This window comes from Canis lupus, chromosome 2, assembly GCF_003254725.2.
Source record: "Canis lupus dingo isolate Sandy chromosome 2, ASM325472v2, whole genome shotgun sequence".
Taxonomy (NCBI): domain Eukaryota; kingdom Metazoa; phylum Chordata; class Mammalia; order Carnivora; family Canidae; genus Canis; species Canis lupus.
This window is the reverse complement of record NC_064244.1, coordinates 76,806,993-76,824,562: the sequence shown is the minus strand read 5'-3', so window position 1 is coordinate 76,824,562 and position 17,570 is coordinate 76,806,993. Positions and strand designations below refer to the sequence as shown.

General features: G+C 53.8%; 2 protein-coding genes across 2 annotated transcripts in view; one reads left to right on the top strand and one right to left on the bottom strand.

Annotated features, from left to right (window-relative positions):
- Positions 1-9,420, top strand: part of PINK1 (PTEN induced kinase 1) — an 18,044-nt gene extending 8,624 nt beyond the window's left edge. Inside the window, 6 exon segments of the mRNA XM_025447866.3 lie at positions 1,871-1,971; positions 4,911-5,093; positions 5,557-5,720; positions 6,659-6,786; positions 7,117-7,353; positions 8,153-9,420. Coding sequence (XP_025303651.1) covers positions 1,871-1,971; positions 4,911-5,093; positions 5,557-5,720; positions 6,659-6,786; positions 7,117-7,353; positions 8,153-8,410 — 1,071 coding nt within the window. The 3' untranslated portion in view covers positions 8,411-9,420.
- On the bottom strand, positions 9,326-17,570 carry DDOST (dolichyl-diphosphooligosaccharide--protein glycosyltransferase non-catalytic subunit). Its single transcript, XM_025447867.3, has 11 exons — positions 16,829-17,570; positions 16,504-16,614; positions 13,816-13,902; positions 12,806-12,909; positions 12,607-12,701; positions 12,211-12,304; positions 11,671-11,819; positions 11,115-11,262; positions 10,442-10,562; positions 10,232-10,338; positions 9,326-10,142 (listed from the first exon to the last, which is right to left on the bottom strand). The coding sequence occupies exons 1-11, from the start codon at positions 16,980-16,982 to the stop codon at positions 9,993-9,995; spliced, it is 1,320 nt and encodes a 439-aa protein (XP_025303652.1). The 5' UTR covers positions 16,983-17,570; the 3' UTR covers positions 9,326-9,992.

Genomic DNA, 17,570 nt, shown 5'->3' with positions numbered 1-17,570 from the left:
CACACATCACAGCAGGTTTCTCGTGTGGGTGCTGACCCACCTAGCTGGATTCAGGTGTGCGGTTCCCACCATCCTCCCTCTTTCTCCTGACCTGCCTCCCTGGAGAGGAGGGCCTGGAGAGGAGGGCCTCCTGTCCTCCAGACTCACTCTTCAAGCTCCCCTCCAGATGAAAGGCTTGCTTGTCATCTCCCAGCTTTCCCCTCTGGGAGGACTCAAGGCTTAGGGAAATTGAATATTTTTCTCCACAAAAACAAAGAGTTCGTCTAGAGTAATTTCTTTCCCTTCTCACTATGTAGGTGGGTTTATTATTTTTTTATTTTTTATTTTTATTTTATTTTTTTATTTTTTTAAAGTTTTTTTTTTTTTTAAAGATTTATTTATTTATTATGATAGAGAGAGAGAGGGGCAGAGACACAGGAGGAGGGAGAAGCAGGCTCTATGCTGGGAGCCTGACGTGGGACTCGATCCCAGGACTCGATCCCGGGACTCCAGGATCGCACCCTGGGCCAAAGGCAGGCGCCAAACCGCTGAGCCACCCAGGGATGCCCTGTAGGTGGGTTTAGAAAATTAAGACCAGATGTTCCTTCACCTGCCCAGAGCATCCGCCCAAGTCTAAGGTGGGGCACAGCCGTGGCAGCTCATGTTGGACGCTGAAGAATACAGTTTCTGGTTTTGATCTCGGGGATGAAGGTTATTGGACTGTTGCCCTTCCACGCTGGGTTACTAGCTACCAAGTAGCCAAGGCCTTTGCCTGTGAACCACCCAGTGTTAGCATCAAAACTTCCTGATGGGCGTGACAACTTTTACACTTGTGAAAGCTAAATGACTTGACTCCTAGAGGGTTCCTAATAGGTTCCATAGGACCTGAGAGCCATTTGTAATGAAACAAGGAAAGTAGGGTGCCTGTCCTCGTCTTTGGTTCTTGCTGTTGTTTCTTTTTACGGGGAGGCTGGGGAAGGTCATCCTGAGATTCAACACAACTTATCCAGGGTGGATTTGTCCTGCTTTGCCGTCTGCTGCAGGCAGCCTGCAAGGGGGAGTCTTAGTGACCCAGGGCCAGTAGCATCGATGGCAGGAAGAAAGGTCCCTCACCCTAACTTGCCATCTCTTCTTCCCTGGGCCCCTGAGCTGCCAAGAGTTTGAGGTGTGGTGTTGAAGCCCTGTAGGGGTTGGCACGGATAACATCTCCACCCCCTCTCTCCTAGGAGAGACTAGCTTGGCTTGCTGCTGCAGAGAGTTGTTTTTTTTTTTCCTTTTTAAAAGATTTTATTCATTATTTGAAAGAGCATGAGCTCTGAGGGGGAGGGGCAGTGAGAGAGGGAGAAGCAGGCTCCCCACCAAGCAGGGAACCTGATGCGGGGCTCAATCCCAGGGCCCCAGGATTATGATCCAAGCCAAAGTCAGATGTTTAGCAGATTGAGCCACACAGGCACCCCAGAGAGTTATCTTACCTTGAATGTCAAAACCAACTCTAGGAGCGTGTGGCTGGCTGGCTCAGTTGGTGGAGCATGCACCTCTTGGAATTGAGTTCAAGCCCCATGTTGAGTGTAGCAATTACTTAAAAATAAAACCTTTTTTAAAAAAATATTTATTTATTCATGAGAGACAGAGAGAAAGAGAGAGACAGAGACACAGGCAGAGGGAGAAGCAGGATCCCTCCAGGGAGCCTGATGCAGGACTCGACCCCGGGACTTAGGATCATGCCCTGGGCCGAAGGCAGGTGCTAAACCGCTAAGCCACCCAGGGATCCCCAAAACCTTTAAAAAAAAGAAACCAAACAATTCTAGGCGGTAGCTCTGTGGTCCAGATTACAAGGAGGACTTGGATGTGCTCAGGTCGGTATAACCCTGAATTCGTGCTCGTGTTTCAGGCGGGCTCCTCCAGTGAAGCCATCTTTAGCACAATGAGCCAGGAACTCGTCCCAGCTAGTCGAGTGGCCTTGGCTGGGGAGTACGGAGCGGTCACTTACAGGTAAGCACTCATCTGCCCAGACTGGCTGTGAGTTCTTGGAGGGCAGATTCCTCACCTGTGTTCTCATGTGTCTGACAGACATGTAATAGTAAATGCTCGCTGAATGCTCACTAACTTTAGTTAGTGGTAGATTTGTAGTTGTTGGATAATTCAGCTTGGGGAAGATTGCAGATCATCTGACTCCAACTAAAGGTGCAGGGGGCTGATTCACACTGGAGCAGAGAGAGAAGGCCATCCAAAAATGCCCAATTCAGAATTCTGGAAAATTGATCAGACTTCTGATTCTTCTTAAGTAATGTCTAGGTGGAAAGCCACCTGTCCATACAAACTGAACTCTGTCCCCAGTGCAGGTAGCTCTCATTCCAGTCTCAGCATTAAAAAAAAAAAAAAAAAAATGTGGCCTATTCCCTAAGAGTTCTGCATGTGGCAGAGGAGCCAGACGAGTCGGGAGCAGAGGCCAGGATGGTAAGTGCTAGAATCATGGATGCTCAGTGCTGGGGAGCCCATTGGGAAAGGCCTCTTGAAGGGTTGACTAGGTACCAGTTGGGCAGAGAAGTAGGCGAAGAGGCCTTCTCCACAGAGGGAAGGGGGTGGTTGGCAGCCCACGCTCCTCTTTGTAGGAGCCGGTGTGTGGCGGCGACGATGAACGCTAAGTGTGACAGGTGTGCTCACTTCCATGTTTGTAGACCACAGGAAGAGCTGCACCGTGGCGACTTAATAGAGGGTTGGTTTATACACCTGGTGCAGTCAGAAGCTGGAGGGAAGATATAGGGCCTTGAGAAAGCACATGGAAAGCCCCTTCCGAGGTTTAGAAGGCTCTCCTGACAGGGGCCGTGCAGGCCAGCAGAGACAGCTGCTTGGTGAGCTTGGTTTCGTCCTCCTCTCCTTAGCCCTTTGTAGGGAAGAGTGGGTCCGCTGTGGAGGGAGTGTCTGCTGCTTTCGGAGCGGGGACAGTTGTCCTCAGGTGGCTGTGTGTTCACTTCGCCTGCTGGCGGGCTGTGGCATCCCTGGGAGCACTGACGCCTTGCTGCGGGGGCTGCCCAGACCTCCCATCTGAAGTGCTCCCTGTCAGAGAGGGAGTTTTTTTTCTTCGCACTTCTCCCCATGACCTTAACTCATAGCTGCCTTTGTCTCTGTCTCTCCTGCATACTGTGAGCTCTCTGAGGGCAGGGCTTTCCTGTTTTGTTTGCTGAGTACCGTACAGCTCAGTAAATGTCCGTCCAATGAGTCCATGAGTATGACGGAAGGTCTATTACCTAAGGTGCTGATGACATCAGTGACGCAGGAGAAAGTGTCTCAGCCCCTGAGAGCACTGTGGGCACATTCCTACCTAGCCCCTGCTCATCCAGGGGCCTCAGGCTCAGCCTGGTGATCGGCTCCTCCACTTCTCCCACCTGATTTCAGATCTTGTCCCCTTTACACCCTGTGCTCCGCCCTACTGAATTCATAACTGCCCTCCCCCACATGCAGCCCTACCTGCGCCACGCTCCTCCTCGCCTGTCTTCTGCATGCAGTTAGTGCTCCTAGGGCTGCCCTCCCCACAGCCCCCTGCCCCACTCCAGGCCTCCGCTCAGACACAGCCGCACCATCCCCTGGGCTCTCACAGCAGCAGGCAGAGCTTTCCCACTGTGGCTGGAGGGCCTTGGGCTGCGATCCTGACGCTCCCACTAGCCCCAGTGGCCCAAGGCTAGGAACAATGCTTGAGCGCCCTTGATTGCTTACAGGGGTGCACTCAGATGGACTCAAGGGAAAGCAGTAGGCCGCACGTGGACAGTTTCCACAGAGCTCGGGACCGAGGCTGATCTTAGGACGGGGGCAGGCATCTTGCCCCCTCGGTGTTGTCTTCATGTCTCTGGGCTTCTGTTCCATTCTCTGCTCTCTACCACCCTGGGTCCGTATTTCTCACCCCATAGCTCTTCTGGGTGTTTTTTTTTTTTTTTTCCTGCAAAATGTTATTTATTTATTCATGAGAGACACAGAGAGAGAGGCAGAGACATAGGCAGAGGGAGAAGCAGGCTCCCTACCAGGAGCCAGATGCAGAACTTGATCCCAGGACCCCGGATCACACCCTGAGGCAGATGCTCAACCACTGAACCACCCAGGTGCCCCAGCTCTTCCGTTTCTGTGTGCCTTTGCTTTCCACACCTCTTTGGCTTTCCGTGGCCCCAGTCAAGTCTCAAGGCGTCCTTCACCTTCATTACTGACTGCTAGGTTACCACCATGTTCTTTCACTAGTGCTCCTCAAAGAGAATATAACTGGCTTCCATCCCTTTCCCCCCCAACTATTTGTATCTCAGATGTGACTGCAGGCTCCTTGCCCTGACAGGTGGGGCCGATACATAAGAGGCTGACTCAGTCCACCCAGAACCCAGCCATTGTGCCACAGCAAGGCTGTGGGGCCCCTGGGGAGGAGGGGAAGGCAGGTGACCTCTGTACTACAAACTGTATCTGTGACCATCCAGTCATTCAACAAAGATTTAATTGAGTTCATACTTCATGCTAAGGGTTAACTAGAACTTGCCACCAGAGATTCTAGATCCTTTATAGAAGTATTACAACCTTACGAGTTATGTTACCACCTTTCCTTTGGCAATTGAGACTGAGCCGAGAAGTAACCGGGCTGGGGCTTCAGGAGCAGACCTGGAATTCAAACCACCTAGTCTGATTCCAGAGTCTCCTAACCTCTGTATTCTACTGCATGGGGTCGATGGATGTACAGACGAATGGGCCGCCGGCATCATCAGTGTGATGATTCATCATTATGGGTCTATCTTTTTGCTCTAGCACCAGGTTCTGCACCTGACACATAGCAGATCTACAGTAAATATTTGATTAAAAAAGTGGGTGAATAAATGTCAGTATTTATTGTGGCATGATTATTTTTCCAACTGTTATATCTGATACTGGACTCATACATTCGTCCCATTTGGCTAAACTAGAAAATCCAAGGGTGGTCCCAAGCAGCTGGCCCCTCACCCCAACATCATCCGGGTCTTTCGTGCCTTCACCTCTTCTGTACCACTGCTGCCAGGAGCCCTGGTTGACTACCCTGATGTGCTGCCCCCACGTCTTCACCCCGAAGGCCTGGGCCACGGGCGGACGCTCTTCCTCGTTATGAAGAAGTAAGTAGGACTGGTCCTGCCTCTGCACCTGGAGCCCCAGGGTGGCAGGGGAGGGGGACCCTCACCTGTGCTGAGGGCATACTGCCCCACAGAAGAGGGTCCCTTTGGGGTGACTTTTCATGAAAATGGAGTTCTCGCTAGTGTTTTTAGTACACTTGACTCTTGCCCCCTCTCTGTGGCTTGCCTTACCAATTGTGTAAAAACACTTCTCCTTCCTCACCCTCTGCACCTACTGGCATTGCTGTCACCAGCATGGTGAAGAAGGGGTTACCTGTACCATTACTTCCATCATGTGGGGCCCCAGCTCTTCCTAACTTCAGGGTAATGGGTGGTAACAGAAAGGATATTTGGGGAAAAAGAGAAAAAAAACTCCAGAAGAGAAAGGGCCATCATCCTATAGCAATAAAGCTGCTGGGGACCACTGATGTGCGACAGCCAGAGGCCCTGTCACCCTCTCCACCAGCTACCCCTGTACGCTGCGCCAGTACCTCCGCGAGAACACCCCAAGTCCCCGCCTCGCCACCGTGATGATCTTACAGCTGCTGGAGGCAGTGGATCATCTGGTTCAACAGGGCGTCGCGCACAGAGACTTAAAATCTGACAACATTCTCGTGGAGTTGGATGCAGGTGGGTCCCGGCCACACCCTGCCAGCTCTCCTGGGGTACCAGACTTCAGGTCTGCAGGCGTCTAGGACCCTTCCAGTCCTTTCGGGTTTTGTGTTCTATTAGAAGTTGTGTTTTAATTTAGCTCTGTACGTCAGAGATGAGCTCTCACCCCTTCAAAATAGAGGCTTTCGTTCTCTTCATGGGGCTTATAGGGTGATGATTAATAGTCCCTGTGTTGCCCACTTTCAGAATAAAAACCTCGGTGGTGGAAGTTTTCTCAAAGGAAAGAAGAATTAGCTCAGTAGAAAAAGAATTTTTAAACAGTGAGAGCTGCCCGAATGTAAGCCTAGCTGCCCCTGGAAACGATGAGCGCCCGTTTCCCACACAGGAAGCAGTGACGTAGAGGCTGGATGGCCACTTAACCCACAATACCATGAAGGAGTCGTAGATCTCATAAATTTTGAAGTAGAAAATTTAAAGTAACGTGCCACTAAATTGCTAAAGGAACTAGCTTTTTAAAGGAAGTCTGTGTGAATCCTTTTACAATCCTAACATACCTGTTTCTTGGGTTTGGATTTGGGGTTTCAAGTTGAGATCAAAGGTCCTTGGGGCAGAAGTGCTCTTAGGGCCAAGGGCCATCCACTGAGTAGACCGTGAGCAGCCCCTTCAGGGTTGGGATAGCTCCTATTACCTGATCAGTTACAAGGAGCCAAACTTCATCCAGTTCTTTGCTTGAGGGCTTTGATTTTCCGGAGGCATCTCCGTGCTCCTGTAGCTGCCTTGCCTTTCCCAGCGCGCTCTGGTGAGCGGGCACCCAGCCAGGCTTGCTGGCCTGCAGCCCTGGGCTGGCACTGAGGCCCCTTACCCCTCACCCATGTCCTGGTGGCTGCAGGAGGGCTTAGGAAGGCCTCTGGAATCCTAAGGAATCCATCACTCCCCTCTGCCTGTCCCCTCCCCAGATGGCTGCCCCTGGCTGGTGATCGCAGACTTTGGCTGCTGCCTGGCTGACGAGCGCACCGGCCTGCAGCTGCCTTTCACCAGCTGGTATGTGGATCGGGGCGGAAACGGCTGCCTGATGGCTCCAGAGGTGAGTCCTGCGGAGCGTGTCCTGTGCCATCAGCAGACTTCTCCATCTTGTTTCAGCTGAGAGGACGAGACTCGCTCCATCTTTTCTGACCTTATTTTGGCACAAGTCCCTTGTCCGTGTGTGTTCATCTGGCCCTCCCTAATGTTCCCAGGTGATGCGTGTCTTGTGGGTGCAAAGTAGGCAGCCTACGCAGATTCTGGGTCTGAGCCACAACTCACTCAAATTCTAGGCTCCTTAGGACGGGGTTCAGGTTAGCCCAGGTGCCGTCGAGGCAGATGAATGCGTTAGAAATGCCAGCAGTGTGAAGCTCACCTGTTGCTTTCCAAACAGGTGTCTACTGCCTGCCCAGGCCCCAGGGCAGTGATCGACTACAGTAAGGCTGATGCCTGGGCCGTGGGTACGCTTGCCTATGAAATCTTCGGGCTCCCCAATCCCTTTTATGGCCAGGGCAGGGCCCACCTTGAAAGCCGCAGTTACCAGGAGGCTCAGCTGCCCGCGATGCCCGAGTCAGTCCCTCTGGATGCAAGACAGCTGGTGAGGTCACTGCTCCAGCGAGAGGCCAGCAAGGTGAGGCTGTCCTGGGTTTTACAGGGACTGTGGAAGTTTATGTTCCAGAGTAAAGACCCAGTTTGGGCAAGACGAGAGTGACACACAAGCAACTCTGTCTTACAAAGAAAAGGCCAAGTACAGGGGAAGAAACCTTAGTGTAACTGGGAGTAGAGGAGCTAGCACCGAATTAGCATTCCAGCAGTGCAACTCTTCTTGGCTCTAGTGGCTTAAGTTACTTAGAGGGAAGAAGATGCACTTTTAAGAAATGTTTAATGGAGTTGTAGCTTAGAGGAACAGCTGGCATGTAATGAGAGATGAAGACCTTTCCCAAAAACAGATGTGGACATTTCGAAGTTGACATAAAGGAATAGAAAGGCTAAGGTATTTGAAGATGTAATTGGGAGTGGCGGGCCCAGGTCAGGTGGTAAGCCTAGTGGGAGAGCACAAAGGCAGGCGGGGTTCAAACTACTCAACCACTTCCCTCCCCCTGGGGGCATGCTGTCAGCACCACAGCCGGTGAGAGGCGGCCCCTCGAGAGCCTGCTGGTAACCCAGGCAGTTTGTGGGCCTTCCACAGTGGGGAGGCTGATGGCCCGGAGCACGTGTGTGTCCCTGGAAAAGCTGGGGCATGGGTAGAGCGCAGCCAGCAGGTGTCAGGAAGTGAACGGAATTGCAGGAAGGAGAGACAAAGGGGTGAACAAGAATTTGGTTGGGGCCACAGAAGGGAAGACCCTAAAATGAGGATTCATTAACAGATCGGGTTGTGGGCCGAATGCTTTGCTGTCGAGGTTCTAAGCTTGTTTTCCTGCCTGTTGCAGAGACCATCTGCCCGAGTAGCTGCTAATGTGCTTCATTTAAGCCTCTGGGGTGAACATACTCTCGCCCTGAAGAATCTAAAACTAGACAAGATGATTGGCTGGCTCCTCCAGCAGTCAGCTGCCACTCTGCTGGCTGACCGGCTCACGGAGAAGAGCTGCGTGGAAACCAAGATGAAGATGTTATTTCTAGCCAACCTGGAGTACGAAGCGCTGTGCCAGGCAGCCCTGCTCCTCTACTCCTGGAGAGCAGCCCCGTGAGGGCTCCGCTGTAGCTGGTGCATTTTACTAAAAGAACTTAGCAACATCTGTGTGGTGCTGGTCTGTGAGTGCTGCAGGCGGGGCGGGGCTCCCAGGCGCCAGGGTGGGCGGCAGGGGAACACTGCAGGAGGCCTCTGGTTTGGCAAATGGAAGGGACGGCTGGCAGCCAGGTTCACAGTCTGTAGCTAACTCCCCTTAGCTGTGCGACTTTAGGTCCATCGTCTAACTGCGTGAGGTTCTCTCACCTGTGATGTGAGAAGCTGGACTAGGGCAGAGCTAGAGCTGCTGGCAGAGAGGGCCCGACGGTAAATACTCCAGTCCGGCTAATCCACTGTGGTAGCACAGAAGCAGTCGGAAATTCGTAAATATATGGAAATTTCAATTTCATGTGTCAGTAAATATTAATTTTTTTCAGTTATTTAAAAACATGAAAACCCCTCTTAGCTTGCAGGCCATACAAAAAACAGGCAGTGGGCCAGACTGCCCCTAAGACATAGTTTGCTAACAAAATGTGCTGAGATCGGAGTACAGATCCACAGGAGTGAGTTCTCTGCAGGTGAGAAGAGGGTCAGGGGTTAAGGGCAGGCCCCAAAGCCCCCCCTTCTCACAGACCTCTGCAAAGTCCATAGCCAAGCGGGTCTGTTAGAGGGGGGGCTCCAGGCAAGGCAGGGGCTGGCAGGGCGGGACTCTGGAAACGGAATTCCGGCTTGTTTGAAAGTGGCAGCCAGGGCCTCGGTCTGCATGTTTTCTGAGCTAAGCAGACATTTGCCCAGGTCAGTATATTCAGGTATCAGAAAGAAGAGACAGCCAGCGAGGCCTGGAAAGCTCTAGAATGTCTCTGAGGAAGCACTCCCAGAGCTCCTCCAGCTACTGAATCGGGTTGAGCAGAGCTAGAGCAATGATGAAATGATGAAGTGGAAATTAACAGTGTGTTTTACTTGCTGATTTGCCTTGATTAGCATTTCTTACAGGAATTGTGAAGAATTAAATACACATTTGCAACTGCAGAACACGTATTTGCTTTGAATTGAATATGTGGCTTTAAGAGTGATTCTTACACCATAATAAAGACAAAATTCTGTGAGTAGAGATCAACAATGGGGAAGGGATTTCACATATGCTCTTACACATGCGTCTTAGGAATCCCAACTGTTGCCTAAAGCAAGGTGTACTTTTCATCTCTATAATCCTATTATAAAGTCAAGCCCCGGATTTCCCCCACGTCCTCTCCCCTGAAGCTCTAGGATTTCACACTTTGGTCAGCAACACTGAGAGGCCACTTACTGTGGTGAACAGCACCCCCGCCACAGGAAAGCACATGGGCCAGATGGAGTTGGAGGGCAATGTTTATCTTAGAAATGAGAGTGACCACATATGAAAAATACCACTTAGCATTAGGTGGAAAAACTCACAGAAAATTCATCCCCACCCCCCTCCCTCGGTACTCAGTGCCGCATCTCCCCTGAGGTAAGGCTGTGCCACGGTCCCACAGCTTTAACAACAGAACAAAGCCCGCTGTGAGGAAGACGCAGGCCCGCAGAACTCCCAAGTGCCTGTCGTCAGGAGCCCTGGCTCTGCCCCTTCAGTCAGATTTCTCCTTCTCCTTCATGTGTAAGAAGACTGTGCTGAAGATGAAGAGCCCCAGCATCATGGAGAAGGCGCTGGCGTAGTAGGGGTAGGCCGAGGGGATGAAGCGCTCGTACTGCGTGTGCTGGAGCGGCCTCACGGACACCTGCCACAGGACAGAGGTGATGGGCTCCGGCCACTCAGCAGCGCAGGAGGGCCACTCTGACCAAAAAGGGGACTGTGACTTGTGCTCACCTGAGTGGAAGAGTGTAAGTGCGTGTAGCCTAGCCGGTTGTAATCCACTTTAAACTGGAACACCCCATACACATCAGGCAACTTGAACTGGACGCTGTATTTGCCACCTGGGGGAAGATCCGAGACCATAACCAGGAGGGGTTTCCTGCCTCACTGGAGCCACAGTGGGACTGTCACCCTGCAGCTCTCCCGTGCAAGAACACTACTTGCCTTTTTTCTTCAAGAAGGTCCTCACAAAAGGATCGATGCGGACAAATTCCAGCTGAATGTCATCACCATCAAAGGGGACCCATCTTCCATTTGAGAGCTGCTCAATCACAATGCTGTACTCCTGAGACAACAGGCCGGTTTGGGGGTGGGGGTGTGGGACCAGCCTCAGAGCTGCTCTGAATCACTCGTGACCCTGGCAGGAACTCCAGGGCGAGCTCCCGCCCTGGGACAGGAACTCCCAGTCACGGCTCTTCACAGGACCATCAAGGTCCATACCCAGACCACACTCCACTGGCGAGTGGGCCCTCTGGGCCTCCCTGCTACCACCTTCACTGCCAGCTTGCCCCCCACCCCACTCCCCCACTTCTCCCGCCTATGCTTTTCCTCCTGCCTACTCCAATGTTTCTCTGTGACTCCCACCCCCAGCAGTGTGACCAGCAAAGCCCTCCTACTTCGGCACTTCCAAAGCAAACCACACCCCTTACAAAGGTCTCCTTAGACATTAGCTTATGTGCCAGGCTCTCTGCACCCGTGCTGACTTACTTTCTTAGGGATAGAGATAAATTTATCGTTCCGTATTGAGGCTGCTAAGCCCATCAGAGAGACGTTCAGTAAATCCTTCAAGCTGAAGCAACTTGGCCAAAACGCCAGGGGGTTCTTAAGATGCTCTTACCACGAGGTCAGTGACGGTGTAGGCATTGGGTGGGGCTGTCTCACCCACCCGATGGTGGGACACAGGCCCTACACGGAGGACACCTTCCTCCTTGAACACCCAGCGGGAGAGGGCCACAGCTAGTTCATAGTTGCCTGTTTGGGAATACCTGCAGGAAGGGAGAACGAGAGCCTAGAGCACCGGAACCAACTTCTTTCCACTGGTGCCTGATTGGCAAGACTAGTTCATTATCTGTAGAGTTAAACTGCACAAAACTATAGTTTCTGCCTGGGGCGTTACATATCAAGGTATCCTGCTTAACGAGAACACAGAGAAGCTGTGAGGTGGTGTGGCTTTGGGGTTCACCTGCACAACAAATACGATTATCGAAATACCTCCACATAAGCCATCACTGCTTTGAAAAGTTCAGAGTGCCAACACCAACGACACAGCAATAAGGTCAAGTCTTTAGATAATTTAAAGTATTTGAAGACAGCTAGCCTTGGACAGTTCCAGCTAAACAGGCTCCTCCCTCCCCAGCACCAGACCGCACGGCCCAGAGCCCACCCGCACCAACCTCTGGGAGCCGGGCGCCGCCTTCTGCACTGCAGAGTTGAAGAAGGCGTCACTAAAGAAGTCCAGGGAGCCACTGAAGACGACCCGGGCATTGTTCCTGGCCTGCAGCCCAGCAATGAGCAGGGTGTTCTTCCCCACGGCGTGGGGGTACTGTGAGCAATGGGGCACAGTCATCCAGGAGAGCCGGGGCAAGAGGACGGCGGCTAGACCACAACCACCCGGGCCCTACCACCTCTGCCCCTCCCCACTCCCACCGGCCTTTCCCTGCCCAGCCTCTGCGAAAGGCACGCTCCTGCTTGCCTCACGTTACACTGGGGGTGGGGGAGAGAGGGGGTACAAGAGGGGGAGAGAATCCCAAGCAAGCTCCATGCCCAACACAGGGCTCCATCTCGCAACCCTGGGATCGTGACCTGAGCCAAAACCAAGAGTTGGACACCTAACTGACTGAGCCACCCAGGCGCCCCACTTCTCATTTTCAAATAAAGTGCTGTACCACCAGGCCCACGACCTGGAGGCCTCAGTGCTGCCACAGGCCCCTCACCTGGGTGATAGGCTTGTCTGGGAAGAAGGAGTAAGAGGTAGAAGAGCCCGTCAGGATGTCCAATACCAAAGGGTTGTCCGGATCAGCTACCATCCTGGGAAGGAAAAGCAAACACCCAACACTGATGCCAAGGACTGAGCCCAGGGGCCAGGGGTCCCCAAGGGCCATTTCTTCACCAGGATGAGTCCTGCTTTACTCAGCAGCCGAACCCTGCTGCACCAGTAGCTCCTCTCTCACTGCACCCATGATTCTGACTCAGTGTGTCCTCCACTAACCTTGCCCACATCCTCTAGGGAAAGGAATGTCCCCAAATCACCGCGTTTGCGTTAGTCTCCGAACAAAAGAGAGTGATCCTGTCCCTCCCAGGTTTCTAGCACCCTGTGCCTGCTCACTCACCCAACACCTCGAAAGAGGATGGGGTTCAGCGATGACCTCCCAACGATGGTTGGGGCCTTCAGCAAGTTCTCGGGGTCGGCCACGATGAGCGTATGCTGCAGCAGCAGGGCAAAAAATGGAGGTCAGGAAAAGATGCCCACATGCGGAGGGCTCCCTGCTTCCCTCCTCCCTCAGCCTGGAAGGGACGGGGCCTGGTTACCTGGCCGAGGTCAGAGACGTCATAGTTGTGATGGTCAATGACAGCTGTCTTCTCCTCGTCGAACTCAATCCCACACTCGCTGCCCAGCTCTCGAAGAGGGTCACCTGCACAGACCCAAGAAATGCCTGGCTCAGCCCTGGCAGGTGCACCCTGGGCCCAGCAATGTCACTGGTATCCTGGTCTCGTGCTCTCCCAGTCACCCCAAGCCCTGCAGCTCCCCCGTGCGCTCAGCCCCAGCCGGACCTCTGACCACCGCACGGTATTCTGAGCAGGGGGGTCAGCATCTCAGTAACAAACCACCGCCTGCCTTTCTCCGCCCACGAGCCACAGAAACTCCCAATGAGGCAAAATAATTACCTCAAACAGATTTAACATGGACGAGCCTGGCCTCATAGGACTTCTCTTCTCGTCGTCACCCCAGTAAGAAGCCCACCCAGAACGGTTTTAAACATCTGTCAGTGCTGGAGCACTTGAGCAGCTCAGTGGGTTCAGCAACTGCCTTTGGCTCAGGTCCTGGTCTCAGGGCTCCCTGCTTGGTGGGGAGTCTGCTTCTCCCTTTCCCTCCCCCTTCCCACTCTTGTGCTCTCAAATAAATAAAACCTTTTTTAAAAAAATAAACTAAACACCTGTCAATGCTAAGAAAAACAAAACAAGCCTGGCGAGGCAAGGACACCTGTTGAAGCTGGCTGATATGTGTGCAGGCTTCAGGACACTGCTCTCTCCCTACTTCCAGGGACAAAAATAATCAAAATGCTCTGGGGTCTGCCCAAGTAGCCCCTACTTTTTGTAATGGAAAAGACAAAACTGGGAAAAAAAACAGGATCCTAAGTGCTGACCAGGCCCCACGTCAACCTGGTTCTGGTCACAGGAAAGCACAGGAGGGACAGAACGGCTCTGTAGTTCCCGCACCCCCTGCCCAGGCGTCCAGTAGGCGCCAATCCGGCAGCTTCCGTTTATAAAACCTGCCAAGCTTACTGGAGAAATGGTGGAAAGTATCAGGTCAGACTTACCAATGTCTGAGCTGGCAGCTACCAGGACACTGCCTCCACCATCGATGAAGGTACTGATGGTCTCCACATTGATGTTGCCTCCGAAATCTGAAAGGCGCGACAGACGCGGTGAGCCACACTGCTCCTCTGGCACATGGGCCAGGAGTGGGGGGGGGCCACAGAGCAGCCACAGAGCCCTCGGAGGCCCAAAACGAGATGGCCGTTTACCGTATATGCCCGTTTTCCCAAACTGAAGATCCAACAGTAATGCCTTGAGTTCATAAACTTTTAACTTTCAGAGGGATAAACGACATAGTCAACACCTACCAGTTAGAGTTGTCAAGTTGGTCACGCAAATTTTAAGTCACATAGAAGATCTATGTTCAGAAATGCTGCTGCCTTTTCCCACCCCATTTCATGGCACACCTTGACTCCAACTCATCACCTGCACCTTTCACAGCAGGACCTCTGTCGTCGCTGGAGCCACTCATGCTAAGTTTTCCAGAACCCATCGATTTCACTTCTAACAGAGATCGAGCACTTCTGAATCTGAGGACGATGCGGCCACTTGACACTAGTACTCATTTGCCAACACAAATAATTTTTCCCCTATTAATCCTATAATTTAGATCCATAAGAGCCAGAACAGAACCACCCTGAAGACTGCTTTTATTAAAGTAATCGCCAAAAAGCTCATTAACTTCCAACATTTGTACTAACGAGACAGTATCTTTCTTTGGTCAGTAGATCCAGTCAGGGGGCTGCCATGAGCATCCAGAACCAGATCAAGCGTCTTCCCCAAAGTGCACCATGATGTTTAACACAAAGCAATGCAAGGGGTGCTCAGGAACTCAGTCATTACAGGAACATTATTTCCTGCGGGCAGGGGACCGGGGTGGGCAGTGAGAGGGAGAGGGAGCTACATACTAAGGCTGGTCAGGGAAGACCTGGGGCAAGTAGCATCTGAGGTGTGAGAGTGGTCCAGGCACCATGGCGGGGGCTGGGGCGGCAATCCAGAACGACAGGTGAAGGACAGGTGCAAGGTTCCCGAGGCGGGTGAGCCTGTCCCAGCAAGGAGCCCAGTGTGGCTCAGGTGCAGTATGAAGGGGTAAATGCAAATGAGGCCGTGCTGAAGGAGGGAGGGCAGCTCACAAGCTTTACAGGCCCCAGAGAGGGTGGCCATCAGGAAAAGCCACTGGAGGCTTTTGAACAGGACACCAACATGACCTGATTTATATTTTTAAAGGACGATTCTGGCAGCTGGGTGGAGAATCCGGTATGGGGTGGAAGCAGAGCAGTGGGTTAGGAGGCCACTGTGATAATCCAGGCAGTGAAGAGCAAAAAGACGGAGAGGGAGGAAGGGGAGAGGGAGGTGGGCCTGTGCTCCTACTCTAAAGGCAAACTCAGCAGGGCCTGTGACAGACCGGATAGGGAGTGTGAGAGAGACAGACGTGCTAAGGACAACCCCAAAATTTCCAGCCCCAGCGACAGCAAGGGTGGAACTGCCATGTACTGAAACCAGATATATGTCCATTGTACATCCATGAGGCAGCTGGAAATAAGTCCGTAACATGCCTTTTTAAAGATACGACTAAAAAAAAAATGAATTGTCTAGGACTCTGGCCTCTCTGTAGGAGGGTGGATAGACGGCTTTCTGAATGTAGTAGAAGAGGTAAAGTTCCCAGGTACAAGGTGTCCTGTCTGTGCCTGAAGGTAAGTTGCCTTTTCCTGAAAATTACCCTTCAGGAAGGAAGGCCATTCTCATAGTCGTATCTTTATTATTATTTTTTTTAAAGATTTACTTATTCAGAGTGAGAGCGAGAGAGAGGCAGAGACACAGGCAGGGGGAGAAGCAGGCTCCATGCAGGGAGCCCGACGTGGGACTCGATCCTGAGTCTCCAGGATCAAACCCTGGGCTGAAGGCGGCGCTAAACCGCTGAGCCACCCGGGCTGCCCAAGATGTTATGATTTTTAAAAAGAGGGTCAATTTAAAGAATTCAGTAATTATTGACAGGCGATATGGAACGCCGCAAAGCTCAGGAGGAGGTATGCAAACAACCAAGATCTGAGAAACACTGTTTAGGTTCTCAGACATTCCCAGAGCAAGACCCCGGCTCCGCCTTCTGCCAACCCGCCTCACCCACAGCTTGCCTCCTTTTCGGTGACACTGCCATCCACCTGAGCACAACTCGTAAGCTCTGTGTCACAGGAATACTGAAGTACCTGCTGGATAATCCAGCGGGGACATTCATGCTCTTCAACGGCCAGCCCTCTACTAGGCCCTGGATACACCCGTCCAGCCTCCGACGGGGGCCTGGCCTAGATGATGGCTAATGTTCTTTCTTGATTATGAGGCTGTAAATCCACCTGAATTCCTGCGCTCCACCATCACAATGCCCCCTGCAGACAGACTATGGGAACAGCTTGCCATTTTTTCCCACCCACACAGGCCAAAACAAGCAGGGGGTCTCCATCTTTCCCATCAGGCCCCTTCCCTCTCAGGGTAGCAGGGCCTGCGGCTCCACGTCTGCGCAACACCTGCCCCCACGTCCCTCAGCTGCGTCTTTCAGAAAGGAGGCGCCCCCATTTCCCTCTTCCCCAGGGTGGGCACCCAGGCCACCACCCAGAGGACGCACAAGGCCCAGAAGAGCGCCACCAATCCATCCTGGGCCCTGAATCCCAGTTCTGGGAGCGACGCGCAGGCCTCACCTTCCACCGAGGGGGAGAAGATGATGAGGTTGTCGTAGAGGAACTCCCCGTACTTGATGAGGGACAGGCTGGGGTCGTCTGCGGTCTTGAACGTCAGCTCGAAGGCCCTGTCTGGACGAGCGGAAGGCAGGCGGCTGAGGCCGACGGGCCGCCAGGGGAAAGCACCGCCGCGGAGACGCGGCCGCCGCCCCCGCCCGCCCAGGAGCGGCCAGCGCTGCAGCCCCTTCGCGGAGCAGCAGCGGGAGCGGCGGCGGTCGCGGCCCTGGACCGCGGGGGCCTGTCCCACCCGCCTCTCCGCCGCCGCCCCCTCGGGCCCCGCGCTCACCCTTCAGGCTGCGGAAGAAGAGCGAGTGCGTCTCCCGCAGGTTGAGGTTGTCCAGCAGCACCAAGGTGCGAGGGCCGCTGGCGCACACCGGGCCAAGCAAGGGCAGCAGCAGCCACAGCAGCGACCAAGCGCGGGCCGCGGCGCCGGCCTCCATCTTCCTCCTCCGGCCAAGAACCCCCGCCCCCGGGCACCGGAAGTGCCCCCCACGCCGCCCAATCGCAGCTCGCGGTCTCGGAGTAACACCCAGAAGGGATCCGGGCACGCCGCGCCCGCGAGTCCGGAGCCGCCGCCGGGACGGAGGAGAGCGGGGTGCACCACCGGAAGTGCCCCGGTTAGAGGCGGAGCCTCTGAACCCTATTGGCGAAAGGGCCGAGAGGTCCCGCCTCCCCGAAGGAAAAGGCTCAATCCTAGAAAGACAGCTCTGCAGCCGCAGCCAATCGAGGAGGCCGAGCGCCCGTAGGCTCCGCCCAGGCCGGACTCCCGCCGGGGCCCAGCATCCCGCCTCTTCCTCGGACCGGCGGGTCCCTGACCGGACCTGGAGGGGCGGCGGGGGGGCACCTCCTCCGAGCTGCCCGCCGGGGTCCTCGCAGGTGCTGGGCAGAGTCGGCCCTGGGGACCGGCCCCACCGTCCAGGGAGGCAGGCGCCCGGGGCCTAGAGACCGGCCTGCCCCGCGCAGCCCCGTGGACGGGCGGGCGCGCTGCGTTTCTCACGCCCCCGCCGCTGGCCCCGCCGCTGGCCCCG